We start from the raw sequence: 15,331 nt of genomic DNA, 5'->3' as shown, positions 1-15,331 counted from the left end.
AAAGCCACAGTTATCAAGACAGTATGGTACTGGCACAAAGACAGAAATATAGATCAATGGAACAAAATAGAAAGCCCAGAGATAAATCCACGCACATATGGACACCTTATCTTTGACAAAGGAGGCAAGAATATACAATGGATTAAAGACAATCTCTTTAACAAGTGGTGCTGGGAAAACTGATCAACCACTTGTAAAAGAATGAAACTAGAACACTTTCTAACACCATACACAAAAATAAACTCAAAATGGATTAAAGATCTAAACATAAGACCAGAAACTATAAAACTCCTAGAGGAGAACATAGGCAAAACACTCTCTCACATTATGATTCTTAAGTACTCAGGAAGTGTAATCACTTGTATACTTAGTTGGATAGATATCTTTAAAATATAAGGTTGAATACTCCAACTTGTCTTTAATTAGAGTGTTACTTTAATATTATGTTTGACATGCAATGAGCTTTCAGTAAAGAACTGATTGCTGAGATAAAGCAGTGAAGGTTCCAACTAGTCACATACATCATAGATGACATCCAAATTTAGAGTCAGAGTTTCTCAAAACTCATTAAAACATGTATAATATCATATAAGAAATTAATTGCCAGTCCAGGTTCGATGCAGGATACAGGAAGCTTGGGGCTGGTGCACTGGGATGACCCAGAGGGATGGTACGGGGAGGGAGGTGGGAGGGGGGTTCAGGATGGGGAACACATGTACATCCGTGGCGGATGCATGTTGATGTATGGCAAGACCAATACAATATTGTAAAGTAAAAAAAAAAAAACCTCCTATCCCACACTTAACCTTTTAAAATCAAATAGTGGGGAAATTTGTATGGGCTATTTTCTCAGAATAAAATGTACTAGAATTAATTTTATCTGATTTACAGATAATATTTTGTCTCAAAAAGAGTGAAAACATTGATCTGTCATTGTCTAAGTCATTTCTGGAGCATTTGTACAAGAAGAATAAAGAAGAATGGATGGAGAAAATTGCACTTCCTTGAAAGAATTCCTTCTCTTGGGAATTAGTAGTAGCCCTGTAATCAAAGTGACTCTATTTATGACGTTTCTGGTTGTTTATCTCATTATTCTTGTTGCAAATCTCGGGATGATCGTTTTAGTTAGAACAGACCCCCAGCTGCACACATCCATGTACTTTTTCCTCAGCCACCTCTTCTTCAGTGACCTCTGCTATTCCACAGCCATTGGACCCAGGATGCTGGCAGGCTTCCTCATCAAGAACAAATCAATCCCCTTCTATGGCTGTGCTCTGCAATTCCTGATCTTCTGTACCTTTGCAGATTCTGAGTGTCTACTGTTGGCGGTCATGGCCTACGATCGGTACGTGGCTATTAACAACCCCTTGCTTTATACAGTCAAGATGTCTGGCAAGGTGTGCTCCCTGCTGATGGCTGGGGTTTATGTGGTGAGAGTTATGGATGCTTTGATAAATACAGTATTAACCTTCCACTTATGTTTCTGTGGGTCAAATGAAATTAACCATTTCTTCTGTGATGTCCCTCCTCTCCTCTTGCTAACTTGCTCAGATACACAGGTCAGTGAATTAGTGATATTTATCATTTTTGGCTTCATTGAACTGATCACCCTCTCAGGTCTTTTTGTGTCTTACTGTTACATCATCCTAGCAGTGATAAAGATCCACTCTGCTGAGGGGAGGTTCAAGGCTTTCTCCACTTGCACCTCCCACCTAACTGCTTCGGCAATTTTCCAGGGAACTCTGCTCTTCATGTATTTCAGGTCAAGTACTTCCTACTCTCTAGACGAAGACAAAATGACCTCCTTGTTTTAGACCCTGGTGATTCCCGTGTTAAATCCTCTGATTTACAGCCTACGGAACAAAGATGTGAAAGAGGCTCTGATGAAATGTAAAAATAAAAAACGGTGCCACTGAAAATTTGCTCGTATACATCTTCCTCCCAATGTTACACAATAATTTATGAAAATCAAAATTGGTTTGACTAATGTTGTATGATTCCGTTTGTATTTATACTATCTTCCAATCCTAGCAATATGTATGATTTCCGAAATGCCACAGGTTTCGTTTTACATCTTAAACTTCTGTTAAATACTCCTTATTTGTGGAAAATTTTCAGGCTCTTTATTTGTCAAATTTGTTTCTCTTCAGTGTTTATATGTGTTTTTTAAAAAAATTTTCTGAAAGTTAGTGTTTTCTAAGTTGCTGTTGCACTCTATGTGGGCTTTATTTCATCGTGAGTCCATCTGCTTTTCTACTAATGAATCTTGCCATATAACGGAAGTGACCAATGTCAATTAAATAATTATTAAAATTATTTCTAACAGACTTTAATTACGACATAATATAAAAAGCCTTGCTGTTGGTCAGTCACTGTGTCCAACTCTTTGCGACCCCGTGAATTTAAGCACGTCAGGCTTCCCTGTACACACACATAATCCTAACGTCATTTTTATTTAAAAACTAAAAGCCAAATAGTGTAGAAAACATCCAGTTATCCCTATGGAATGTAAATATGTTGAGATTTTTGCTGTTTTTACAAAACCTTTGTTTCGTGGATGTGTTTAATGGAGAGTGTTTGTGTTTGTGTGTCTGTGTAAATGTGTGAGGGGGAATGGGCATGCATTTGTTTTCTAATGTATTGAATGAAAACAAACGTCCACATAAGGATTGGTGAACTGGGAATTAGGAATGCTTGCATATCAGAGGCATTCACTGTTTCTGAATAAGTATAATATTGGGCATTAAGGTAGAGGGGGGCCAGAGGCAAACTATTCTAAAGGTCTATATTCCATGTGCAATCAGCTTACTTGTATGAAATATCAGATGATAAATTGCATCATATCTGTTACTTATTCCTGAGAGACTAGGGGTTCACCACCCAGGGACCAGACACAGGGATGATTACATAATCCGGGTCAGGCAGGAGGCAATGCTGAACACTCCCGCAGACAGAACTGCGAGCAACGAGCAAGCCAGGAGTTCTGGGACAGGCACTGATATCTTTGCTGTTTCTTTCATTTATATTTGAGATTTCCTTATTTTTTAATGCTTTTTTGAAAGAAGATATTTTATATAAACAAAGGAACATATGAAATAGTACACACATTTTTTATTTTAGTTAGTTGTACAACTTGTTTATTTTAAATACATATAAATAGGGAATATAAAAGGAGCAAACATGAATTATGGAAATGATCAGATGTCTTTTACTATTTTACAAATTTATCTGTTATACTATGCATTATGTATAACATACATATTATATTTCTATAAATGCTTTAAGTTTTAAAGGAAAGTATTTTTGCTTAATTATGTCTTTCTAAGCAGATATACGAGTTAAGTCCTAGGGTTGAAAACCTGCACAGTGATCACTAGACCACTGTTCCAAAGCTCTTCTCTATCCCTCATCTACATTCAATTCCTGCTTTTTAAATTCTCCTGGAACATAAGAGGACAAGTGGAGGAGAAGGGAATGGCAGAGGATGAGATGGTTGGATTTGGTGATGGACAGGGAAGCCTGGCGTGCTGCAGTCCATGAGGTCACAAAGAGTCAGACCCAACTGAGTGACTCAAGTGACTAACTGATGACATTATATATCACATAATTGGTTTGGGTAAAATATAACAGTGGGACATAGAATTCCATTGTCCTTCCAAAGACACGTAATTCTTAAACCAAAGAAAGGCAGAACTGAGATACTGAAGAGAAATCTGGCTCAAATAAAATAATCAAACAGTATTAAAATTTTTAGGGAACTGGGGTGGGGCCGCAGCTCAGATGTGAATGTCTCTGAGGTTACAGAAGTGTGACCATGAGAGTATTTATGTTATGTGTCTTACGAAACCGTTATGGCAGAATACAAAGTGTGGAAGAGAGTAGGTTAGGGCAGAAAGGACTCACGCGGCAAGCCAAGCCTTCTTCCTTGCCTCTGTGACCCTTGCTACCAGCATCTCTGCAACTGGATCTCAAATGCTCTTCATCATCTCCCCAGTATAACTGCAACTTCCAAGCAGAAGAATGGTCAGCGCTGGCATGTTACTCTATGTGCATCTCAGAATTTAGTTCAGAGAGCCCCTTCCACCCTCTTATCCAAAAATCACCACCCTCTCTGTCCCAGCGGGTCCTGAATCATGAACCATCTATCTGTCCTATAATGAGGTTGGAGGGACTTGAGAGGTTAATGGGGAAGTGAGGACTTCTTATATTCAGAACTGGCTATAGTTCTGCCCTCTCCACAGGGGGAATAAGAAAGCAATATATTCATCACTTGTGCTTCTTACTTACTACTCTTCTCTAACACAGGGTATAACAACATTTCTACATCATTGAAAAACAAAACAAACCAAAAAACCCAGCAATCTTGTCAAAAGACAAGTTATGTGAACCATCCAATTATCAGATCCTTGCTTCACTCAGAGCACATCATTTTGTTAGTATCAGACAGAAGTAGCAAAGTGTTAGTCACTCAGTTGTGCCTGACTCTGTGACCCCATGGACTGTAGAGCCCACCACGATCCTCTGTTCATAGAGTTCTCCAGGCAAGAATATTGGAGTGGATAGCCATTCCTTTCTCCAGGGTATCTTCCCGACCCAGGGATCAAACCCAGGTATCCTGCATTGCAGGCAAATTCTTTACCATCTCAGCCATCAGGAAAACCACAAACATGGTCATAAATACTACACAAGTTGGATTGGAAACAGTCTGATTTAGTTTGGATGAAAGGGCACTGCAAAACTATATAGTGCTTTGCAAATGTATTGTCAATTTTTTTTTCATTTAAACAAAATTGGAGAATATTTCTGAGTCTGTTGGCCTCATGCAGTCCTAGGAAGGTCTGTCTCTTTTCTTGATTACTTACATCTACAAAAGGACCAGGGGTTTAACTATAATGATAGTAAGTTGACATATTTACCCTCCATTTCCATTTCTTCTTTCACAACCAGGAATTTCCCAACAGATCTGAGTGATGACTGCTGAGAACTGCTGTGTGGCTACTAACTTCACATTCCTAGGACTTTCAGACAGAAGGCACGTGCAGCAGGGGCTCTTCGTGCTCTTCCTACTGGTTTATGGTGTAACTGTGGTTGCCAGTGTCGGGATGATCCTGCTGATCAAGGTGGACCCAAGACTGCACACACCCATGTATCATTTCCTGAGCAATCTTTCCTCCTGTGATGTCTGCTACTCCTCTGCTGTCTCTCCCAAGATGCTGGCTGAGTTCCTATCTGAGCATAAGAGGATTCCATTTGACTTGTGTGCTATGCAGATGTATTTCTGGGGGACCTTTGCAGATATGGAAAGTCTCATGTTGGCTGTCATGGCTTATGACCATTATGTAGCCATTTGCAATCCACTTCTTTATACAGTTTCCATGTCCGGAAGACTCTGTACCCAGCTAATATCTGTTGTCTGGGTGGAAGGTTTGGTAGATTCAGCAATCCACACCTGTTGTACATTTTGATTATCATTTTGCAGTTCTAATGTCATCAATCACTTTTTCTGTGACTTCCTGGCCTTGCTAGCCCTCTCCTCCTCAGATGCATCCATCAATGAGATAATGCTGCTCATATCCAGTAGTTGTGTTGTGGGGACCAGCATTATCACTGTCCTCCTCTCCTACAGCTACATCAAAGCAACCATCCTTAGGATGAACTCCTCCGAGGGGAGACGCAAAGCTTTCTCTACATGTGCCTCCCATTTAACTGCTGTGGCTATATTTCATGGCACACTCCTGTTCATGCATTTCAGACCCAGCTCAAGTTACTCCATGGACACAGACAAAATAACCTCTGCCTTCTACACAGTTGTCATCCCCATGTTAAACCCACTCATCTACAGCTTAAGGAATAAGGATGTGAAAGTTGCCATTAAAAAAGTAATCAGTACTAAACTGTGTTCTGAGTGATACAGTGTTTTCAACCAAAACTACATATGTAAAGATTCTGGGAGCTGAAGTTCAGGTGCTGATAGATTCTTGCAGTCTCATCATTACAGTCTTCTGGATATTACCCATTAGTCACCTTTGTGCCTAAATTGAGTGTTGAAAGTAGTCATTGGTCATCTTAATTTGTCTCCAGACTAAGAAAGGGGAGCAATATGCTGTTTTGAAGACAGGGTCTTTTTTATACCTCTTTCCTTGGGTAAGCCTCCTGTGAGATAGCATTCACCAAGCTATCCCTCCACCTATGTCAATTCAACTTACCATCCTATGATTCCAGTACATTTTTTAAACAATATGTTTAATAAAGTTGCTCAGCAATAAGAAAATATTAGTGAGTCAAATAGTTTTTTTGAACACTTTTTATGTACTTGTAAGGCAATGGCACCCCACTCCAGTACTCTTGCCTGGAAAATTTCATGGATGGAGGAGCCTGGTGGGCTGCAGTCCATGGGGTTGCTGAGTCAGACACGACTGAGCGACTTCACTTTCACTTTTCACTTTCATGCATTGGAGAAGGAAATGGCAACCCACTCCAGTGTTCTTGCCTGGAGAATCCCGGGGACGGTGGAGCCTGGTGGGCTGCTGTCTGTGGGGTTGCACGGAGTCGGACACGACTGAAGCGACTTAGCAGCAGTAGCAGCAGCATCACTCTGTAACTGTGTCATCATAGCATGTAAAATTGTAGAGGCAGTGAATAAATACTTTCATATACAAAATAAATTCATAAATAAATAAGAATAAACATAAAACCATATGTTGTAATTAAAACCTTGATAGGTGCAAGTTCCTTTCCTTTCTTGTTCACCCATTATCTATTTTGATATTTATATTGCTGGGCTTCAGAATGCCATTCAAAAACATTTATTGAATAAATGAATGAGGACCCCTTGTATTATTAAGCAAAGGAGTCATTGTAAATTTACCAAATACACTAGCAAGAACCCCTCCCTTTATTTCACTGTATTCTAGTACATTTACTGTGCCTTCCAGATGGTACAGAACCTACCTGCCAGTGCAGGAGAAATGAGATGTGGGCTTGATCCCTTAATGGGGAAGATTCCCTGGAGGAGGGCATGGCAACCCATGCTAGTATTCTTGCCTGGAGAATCTCATGGACAGTCAAGCCTGGTGGGCTTTAGTCCATGGGGTCGTTAAGAGTCAGGCACAACTGAAGCAACTTAGCACACATGTGTATTCAGTGTAAAAAAATACGTCTCTGTTTCATGCCTCCAGACTCAGTTGAATGAGTAACAGAGACAGGGATCACACGGATTGACAGAACTTCATGAATAGTCTATTCCTTATGATTCTGCCCCAATAATATCACTAAGTAATCTTAGAATCATGTGCACTAGATTGCTATTACACTTCAGAGACTGGTCATCATCCTGTGGATGTTCTATCTTGCCAATATTGCAGAGAACAGATACAGTGCTCTTCACAGATGTACAGAAACTCATGATTAGAAGTTGGGGGATGAAGAATCTGGTCTTCTTTAAAGGTCACTGGAAAAGACAACTCCACTTCTTGAGGTGTTCCTAGCATTAGCCTTTTGCTGTCGTTGTTTTCAGTCACAAAGTTGTGTCTGACTCTACTGTAGCCCACCAGGCTCCTCTGTCCATGGCATTTCCCAGGCAAGAATACTGGAGTGGGTTACCACTTCCTTCTCCAGGGGATCTTCCCTATCGAGGGATTAAACCCGCATCATTTGCATTATTAGGCTGATTCTTTACCAGTGAGCCATTACCTCAGTTAATATTTTTTAAAAAAAGAAAAAGCCCAATTGCTATCTTTAAAAATTTTTTTAAATTTATTTTATTTGATTTTTAAACTTTACAATATTGTATTGGTTTTGCCATATATCAACATGAATCCGCCACAGGTATACACATGTTCCCCATCCTGAACCCTCCTCCCTCCTTCCTCCCAGTACCATCCCTCTGGGTTGGCCCAGTGCACCAACCCCAAGCATCCAGTATCGTGCTTCAAACCTAGACTGGCGACTCGTTTCGTATATGATATTATACATGTTTCAATGCCATTCTCCCAAATCATCCCACCCTCTCCTTCTCCCACAGAGTCCAAAAGACTGTTCTATACGTCAGTGTCTCTTTTGCTGTCTCGTATACAGGGTTATTGTTACAATCTTTCTACGACTGAGCGACTGATCTGATCTGATCTGATACTGTATTGGTGTTTTTTTTTTCTGGCTTACTTCATTCTGTATAATAGGCTCCAGTTTCATCCACCTCATTAAAACTTACTCAAATGTATTCTTTTTAATACATTAAAAAGAGTAATACTGAGTAATATTGAGTAATACTCCATTGTGTATATGTACCACAGCTTTCTTATCCATTCATCTGCTGATGGACATGGAAGCAATTGCTATTTTTTAAATGAAAGAAAAAGTTATCATTCAGAAGCAGAAGATATTAAGAAGAAGTGGCAAGAATATACAGAACCATACAAAAAAGATCTTCACGACCCAGATAATCATGATGGTGTGATTACTGACCTAGAGCCAGACATCCTGGAATGTGAAGTCAAGTGGGCCTTAGAAAGCATCACTACGAACAAAGCTAGTGGAGGTGATGGAATTCCAGTTGAGCTCTTTCAAATCCTGAAAGATGATGCTGTGAAAGTTATGCACTCAATATGCCAGCAAATTTGGAAAACTCAACAGTGGCCACAGGACTGGAAAAGGTCAGTTTTCATTCCAATCCCAAAGAAAGGCAATGCTAAAGAATGCTCAAACTACCGCACAATTGCACTCATCTCACACGCTAGTAAAGTAATGCTCAAAATTCTCCAAGCCAGGCTTCAGCAATACGTGAACCGTGAACTTCCAGATGTCCAAGCTGGTTTTAGAAAAGGCAGAGGAACCAGAGACCAAATTGCCAACATCTGCTGGATCTTGGAAAAAGCAAGAGAGTTCCAGAAAAACATCTATTTCTGCTTTATTGACTATGCCAAAGCCTTTGACTGTGTGCATCACAATAAACTGTGGAAAATTCTGAAAGAGATGGGAATACCAGACCACCTGACCTGCCTCTTGAGAAACCTGTATGCAGGTCAGGAAGCAACAGTTAGAACTGGACATGGAACAACAGACTGGTTCCAAATAGGAAAAGGAGTTTGTCAAGGCTGTATATTGTCACCCTGTTTATTTAACTTATATGCAGAGTACGTCATGAGAAACGCTGGGCTGGAAGAAGCACAAGCTGGAATCAAGATTGCCGGGAGAAATATCAATAACCTCAGATATGCAGATGACACCACCCTTATGGCAGAAAGTGAAGAGAAACTAAAAAACCTCTTGATCAAAGTGAAAGTGGAGACTGAAAAAGTTGGCTTAAAACTCAACATTCAGAAAACGAAGATCATGGCATCCGGTCCCATCAATTCATGGGAAATAGATGGGGACAGTGGAAACAGTGGCTGACTTTATTTTTTGGGACTCCAAAATCACTGCAGATGGTGACTGCAGCCATGAAATTAAAAGACGCTTACTCCTTGGAAGAAAAGTTATGACCAACCTAGATAGCATATTGAAAAGCAGAGACATTACTTTGCCAACAAAGGTCCGTCTAATCAAAGCTATGGTTTTTCCTGTGGTCATGTATGGATGTGAGAGTTGGGCTGTGAAGAAAGCTGAGCACTGAAGAATTGATGCTTTTGAACTGTGGTGTTGGAGAAGACTCTTGAGAGTCCCTTGGACTGCAAGGAGATCCAACCAGTCCATTCTGAAGGAGATCAGCCCTGGGATTTCTTTGGAAGGAATGATGCTAAAGCTGAAACTCCAGTACTTTGGCCACCTCATGTGAAGAGTTGACTCATTGGAAAAGACTCTGATGCTGGGAGGGGTTGGGGGCAGGAGGCGAAGGGGACGACAGAGGATGAGATGGCTGGATGGCATCACTGACTCGATGGACATGAGTCTGAGTGAACTCCGGGAGTTGGTGATGGACAGGGAGGCCTGGCATGCTGCGATTCATGGGGTTGCAAAGGGTTGGACATGACTGAGCAACTGTACTGAACTGAACTGATATGGAAGATAAGAAACAAACACAAGGTAATGTTTAGAATTGATTATATTTGCAATGATTGATATTGGCTCCCTGTGTATCTGCGACATGTACTGGAACTTTATTCTAAACAGAATTTTAGTAGTAGTCATCAAAATATGGCTTTTCCAGTTGTCATGTACAGAGGTAAGAATTGTACCATAAAGAAGGCTGAGTCCAAAGAATCGATGTTTTTGACCTGTGGTGCTGGAGAAGACTCTTGAGAGTTCCTTGAACAGCAAGAAGATCAAACCAGTCAATCCTAAAAGAAATCAACCCTGAATATTCATTGAAAAGATTGATGCTGAAGCTGAAGCTCCAATATGTTGGTTACCTGATCCAAAGAGCCAGATGTTTGGGAAAGACCTTGAATTTGGGAATGACTGAAAGTAGGAGGAAAAGGGTACAACAGAGAATGAGATGGCTGGGTGGCATTGCCGACTCAATAGACATGAGTTTGAGAAAACTCTGGGAGATGATGAAGGACAGGGGAGCCTGGTGTGCTGCAGACTATGGGGCTGCAAAGAGTTAGTCATGACTTAGTGAATGAACAACAAAATATGCCATGAAACGTTGGGACCAGATGCCATGATCTTAGTGTTTTGAATGTTGAGTTGTAAGCCAGCTTTCTCACTCTCCTCTTTTACCTTCATCAAGAAGCTCTTTAGTTCCTCTTCACTTTCTGCCATCAGAGTGGTATCATCTGCACATCTAAGGTTGTTGATATTTCTCCTGGCAATTTTGATTCCAGCTTGTGATACATCCAGCCCAGCATTTCTTATGGTGTATTCTGCATATTAGTTAAAAAAACAGGATGACAATATACAGCCTTGTCATACCCCTTTCCCAATTTTTAACCAGTCATTTGTTCTATGTCTGGTTCTAACTGTTGCTTCTTGACTCATATGCAATTTTCTCAGGAGACAGGTAAAGTGATCTGCTACTCCCATCTGTTAAAGAAAGTAAATAGTCTTGTTTAGGCTTCAGAGACAAAGCAGAGCAGGCCTGTGACCTTGCTTCTAACCTACCTGGGCACTGCCCTGACTGGGAGTGACCGCTATGAGTGCAAGACTTGAAGCCCCATAGATAAGATGGGGGAGGAATCCTGAGATAGTTAAGCCCCTGGAGGGGGCCTGGCCAACCAAGCCCCAGGCTTCACCACATTCCAAGTTTTCTTTTTTTTTTTAATTTTTATTTTTATTTTATTTATTTTTTTAATTTTATTTTATTTTTAAACTTTACAATATTGTATTACTTTTGCCAAATATCGAAATGAATCCGCCACAGGTATACATGTGTTCCCCATCCTGAACCCTCCTCCCTCCTCCCTCCCCATACCATCCCTCTGGGTTGTCCCAGTGCACCAGCCCCAAGCATCCAGTATCGTGCATCGAACCAAGTTTTCCATGGCAAAGCCAACAGTATTATCTTGAAACCAGGCTTGCAGTTTGGTCCCAGATTGATGAATGTATCCGTTTGAGTCTGTCCTGGGATTATAAATCGAAATCGGGACAGTCTTTGAAGTTTCACCCACAGAGCAGAGCGGAGGCACTGCCTGGGACCTTTTCCCAGCTGGGACTCCAGATGTCCATGACATGGGACTTGCCAGCACTGTTTAAGACTGGAGGTTGGTCAAAACCCAATTTGGTGATGTATCCTCTTCTCTATTAATGTTAGTATCTTGAAAGTAAGCTAGATAATTGTCTAATAAATATCTGCATTATATATTTGTATATAACGAGTGGGTTACTTTGTTAACAAATCCTTTGAACCTGAGAAGGAAGTGAAAACTTTTGGCAAAACGCCATCAGTTCTAAGATTTTTCCACAGATTTTTGTGATCCACACAGTCAAAGACTGTAGCACAGCCAGTGAAGCAGAAGCAGATGTTTTTTTGGAAATTCCCTTGCTTTCTCCATGACCCACCTATTTTCTTTTATAACTTCAAATAATGGATTTTTTTCTCAGTATATTTTATATATCAGTACCTCTTAATTATTGTCCAAACCCCTTCCACATTCAATGTACTTTGTTAAAAACCTATTAAAGATAGTCATGCCTATTAAAAATAAGCTTATTTGTGTTATGTAAAATTGGATTCTCTGGCCATCATTTACATTTAAGGTGCTGAGGTGCTTAGTCACTCAGTAGTGTCTGACTTTTGCTGAGCCCATGGACTATAGCCCATGAGGTTCTTCTGTCCATGTAATTCTCCAGGCAAAAATACTGGATTTCCTTCTTCAGGAGATCTTTCTAACCAGGGACTGAACCCTAGTCTCCTTCATTGCAGATGGATTCTTTACCATCTACCCACTGTATGTTTAAGGAAAAAAAGATAGCCTTTAGTTTGTTCCTTTAACTTTTTATCTAATGACACTGTATTAATGCCTTTACATATGATAAGGAAACCAGGATTTTTGTATTTGTTTCTGTTTATTTTTGCTTTAACATAATGATTAAGATATGAGAGAGGTGAGTATTCAATCTGGATTTTTTTTTTTAAGGTGGGGTACAGTTGCTTAACAATGTTGTGCTAGTTCTGCTGTGTATTAAACAAATAACCTATGTGTGTGCATATATCCCCCCTGCCCTGACCCTCCGCTCTGGCACCACACCCCTCTATGTCACCGCAGGGCACCACATTGAGCTCCCTGTGCTGTACAGCAGGCTCTCACTCGCTATCTGTTTTACATAAGGTTGCACAATCATATAAAGCTTCACAACTCCCTCAGGGACGAGCCCTGAAAAGAGATGGCATCATTCACAGCACCAGGTCATGAGTGGCGTCTTCAGGATCCATCTTTATCCACTTCAGAGGCAGGTCATCCAGGGTTTTAGATCTCACTACACATCCCATCATGTCATGTTTGGGATTCTTTGCCCTTAGGACTGGTTTTTCAGGACCTTGCATTCACTCACTGTCCCAGCTGGGCAGAGGTTACTTCACAGTGATCTACGTTGGACACACCATTCCCAAGTCAGTCCAAATGCCTGAAACAACCCTAATGATGCAATTCCCTGGTTGCACCTTGCCAAGAAGCAATTTGGCTAATAAATCCCAGAGTACTTTTCTTATGTAATTCTCTGGTCCTGCCCCAAGGGCCATGGTTGAAATGGCACATTTAGCTGCAAAGGAAACAATGTCTATCTTTTGTGATGAACTCGTGCACTTAGGACATTTCTTGTTCCATATTTAGGACAAGACACTTGATTCTCATCACCTTCGGCTACCATTCCATTCTTCCCCACAGAAAGCCAGCATTGCTCACACCTTACCTTCACAGTGATCTGTATTGGCAAAATTCTACTTTTAATTTCTATTTTATATTGGGTTAGAGTTGATTAACAATTTTGTCTTAGTTTCAGTCATACAAAAAAGTGATTTGTAATACAAATCCGTGTATCTATTCTTTTTCAGATTATTATCCCATATAGGTTATTGCAGAGTATTGAGTTCCCTATACTATAGAGTAAGATCTTGTTGATTATCTACTTTATACCTGTTTGTGTGTGTTTATGTTGATTCCAACCTTCTAACTTATCCCTTCCTCTGAAAAAACTACTGTTAAAGATAGTTTCCACTGCAATAAATGCAACTCTGATGTAATTTATAACACAGCATACATTTTCAATTCTGAAGGTTTTCTTCTCTCTTGCTAGTTCACCCTCCCCCTGACTACTCAACCTCAACTTTGAGTTTAATACTTTATATTGTCCAGTCCTATTTCCTCTCTGAGTCATTTGTCAGCCTCTCATTAAGGTATCATCCCAACAATTTTAGGCTTAATTTACTGTCTCTGACTCCCATTGCATGGCCTCCTTCAGTAACCGTGCGTAATGAGATTGTAACTTAGGTCAATTCTTTTCTCACAGTTCTTTCCTTCTACTCTGCAATTGGTATCCCCACAAATAAGCATAACCAGGGATGGTAGTTAGGTCATATACAGAATGATAGGAGCCATGAGCTCATACTGGTGGAAAGTTAGTTAGTAGAGTTTGTTGAATCAAAATTGTAACAGCTCTCATTGATTTGATAAGTATGTGGCTCTTTCTTCAGAGGCAGCAAATTTAACTTAGCTTGAAAACCTCTCTAGAAATAAGGTATGAACTGGAGAAGCAATTTCAAAAGCATTGTATCTGTGTAAACATTCAACTTACAGTAACTGTCACCTTCAACAAATCACTTCCTCCATGGGCCTCATTTTCCACTGGTCAAAAGAGAGTTATGAATGCAATAATCACTATTGAACATTCCAGCTACCACGTGCTGTATCTATGTCAATATACCTCTATCAATAATTTCTACTTGGGATGATTTAAAAAGTATAACAGAGAGATGCGGTTCTCTCTCTCTCTCTCTCTCTCTCTCTCTATATATATATATATATATACACATACACATATAGCAATGGATGGAAAAAATTATATCTCCAGTCCAGTAGGTTACAGGAGGCCCAATCCCATTAATTTAGCCCAATTAACTGACCTATACAGAATTTTGACTTTAAGAGACATTTCATTAAAAAAGATATTCATATAAGTTGATTTCCAGCTTTTTGTGTCATCAGGGAATCAGATATTCTACACAAAGGATGAGGATTGAAAAGGCAGACAACAACAGTGTTGTTTAAGATGTGGAAGGGCTTCCCTGGTGACTGAGATGGTAAAGAATCTGCCTGCAACAGACCTGGGTTCATTCCCTGGGTCAGGAAGATGCTCTGGAGAAGGGAATGGCACCCCACTCCAGTATTCTTGCCTGGAGAATTCCATGGACAGAGGATCCTGGTGGGCTACAATCCATAGAATCGAAAAGAGTCAGACACGTCTGAGCGGCTAACACAAGATGTGGAAAACCCAGATGATTCACACTGAAAAGTCATAGTGGAGGTGTGAATTGACATACTTTATAGAAAACTGTATGAATATTTACTAAATCTAAATTTTATTTTAAAATTTTAAATAGATAGTTACCTATACAGTATTATGTTTAGGGACATCATTGGCATCAAGGAAGTTTGTATAGATACAGATTTTTTATCTCAGTTGTTTGTCTCTAAAGTCTTGCATTTTAGATTCAACCTTCAGTCTCTCCCTCCATGCCCTCATGATTCTAAAAGGTATTCCCTATTAGTGCCCAAACCTTTGGGGAAGCAATTTATGTTATTTAATTGTCTGTAGCGTACTGCTATATGTTACAGATTTAGGGAGAACTAGTCTTCATGGCCTGGATGGGCAGTCAGGTTTGTGAAGATAGGATGGGGTTCTGTACAAACAGAGTGTAGCCTGAGGAAACATGGTATTCTTAGAGAAAGAGAAGCAT

At 40.1% G+C, this 15,331-nt stretch overlaps 1 protein-coding gene and 1 pseudogene across 1 annotated transcript; both read left to right on the top strand.

Annotated features, from left to right (window-relative positions):
• Positions 1–980: 980 nt before the first annotated feature.
• LOC109577628 (olfactory receptor-like protein OLF2) lies at positions 981–1,814 on the top strand. Its single transcript, XM_019986400.2, has one exon. The coding sequence runs from the start codon at positions 981–983 to the stop codon at positions 1,812–1,814; it is 834 nt and encodes a 277-aa protein (XP_019841959.2).
• A 3,128-nt stretch (positions 1,815–4,942) lies between these two features.
• LOC139179308 (olfactory receptor 5J3-like) lies at positions 4,943–5,909 on the top strand (annotated as a pseudogene).
• Positions 5,910–15,331: the final 9,422 nt, after the last annotated feature.

Source organism: Bos indicus, chromosome 24 (assembly GCF_029378745.1).
Source record: "Bos indicus isolate NIAB-ARS_2022 breed Sahiwal x Tharparkar chromosome 24, NIAB-ARS_B.indTharparkar_mat_pri_1.0, whole genome shotgun sequence".
Classification (NCBI taxonomy): domain Eukaryota; kingdom Metazoa; phylum Chordata; class Mammalia; order Artiodactyla; family Bovidae; genus Bos; species Bos indicus.
The sequence above is the reverse complement of the archived record's forward strand: the minus strand, read 5'-3'. Positions and strand labels throughout refer to the sequence as shown.

Bases quoted from the DNA above. Each gene is read 5' to 3' on its own strand.
- LOC109577628 (XM_019986400.2), top strand. From the start codon at position 981: ATGGATGGAGAAAATTGCACTTCCTTGAAAGAATTCCTTCTCTTGGGA.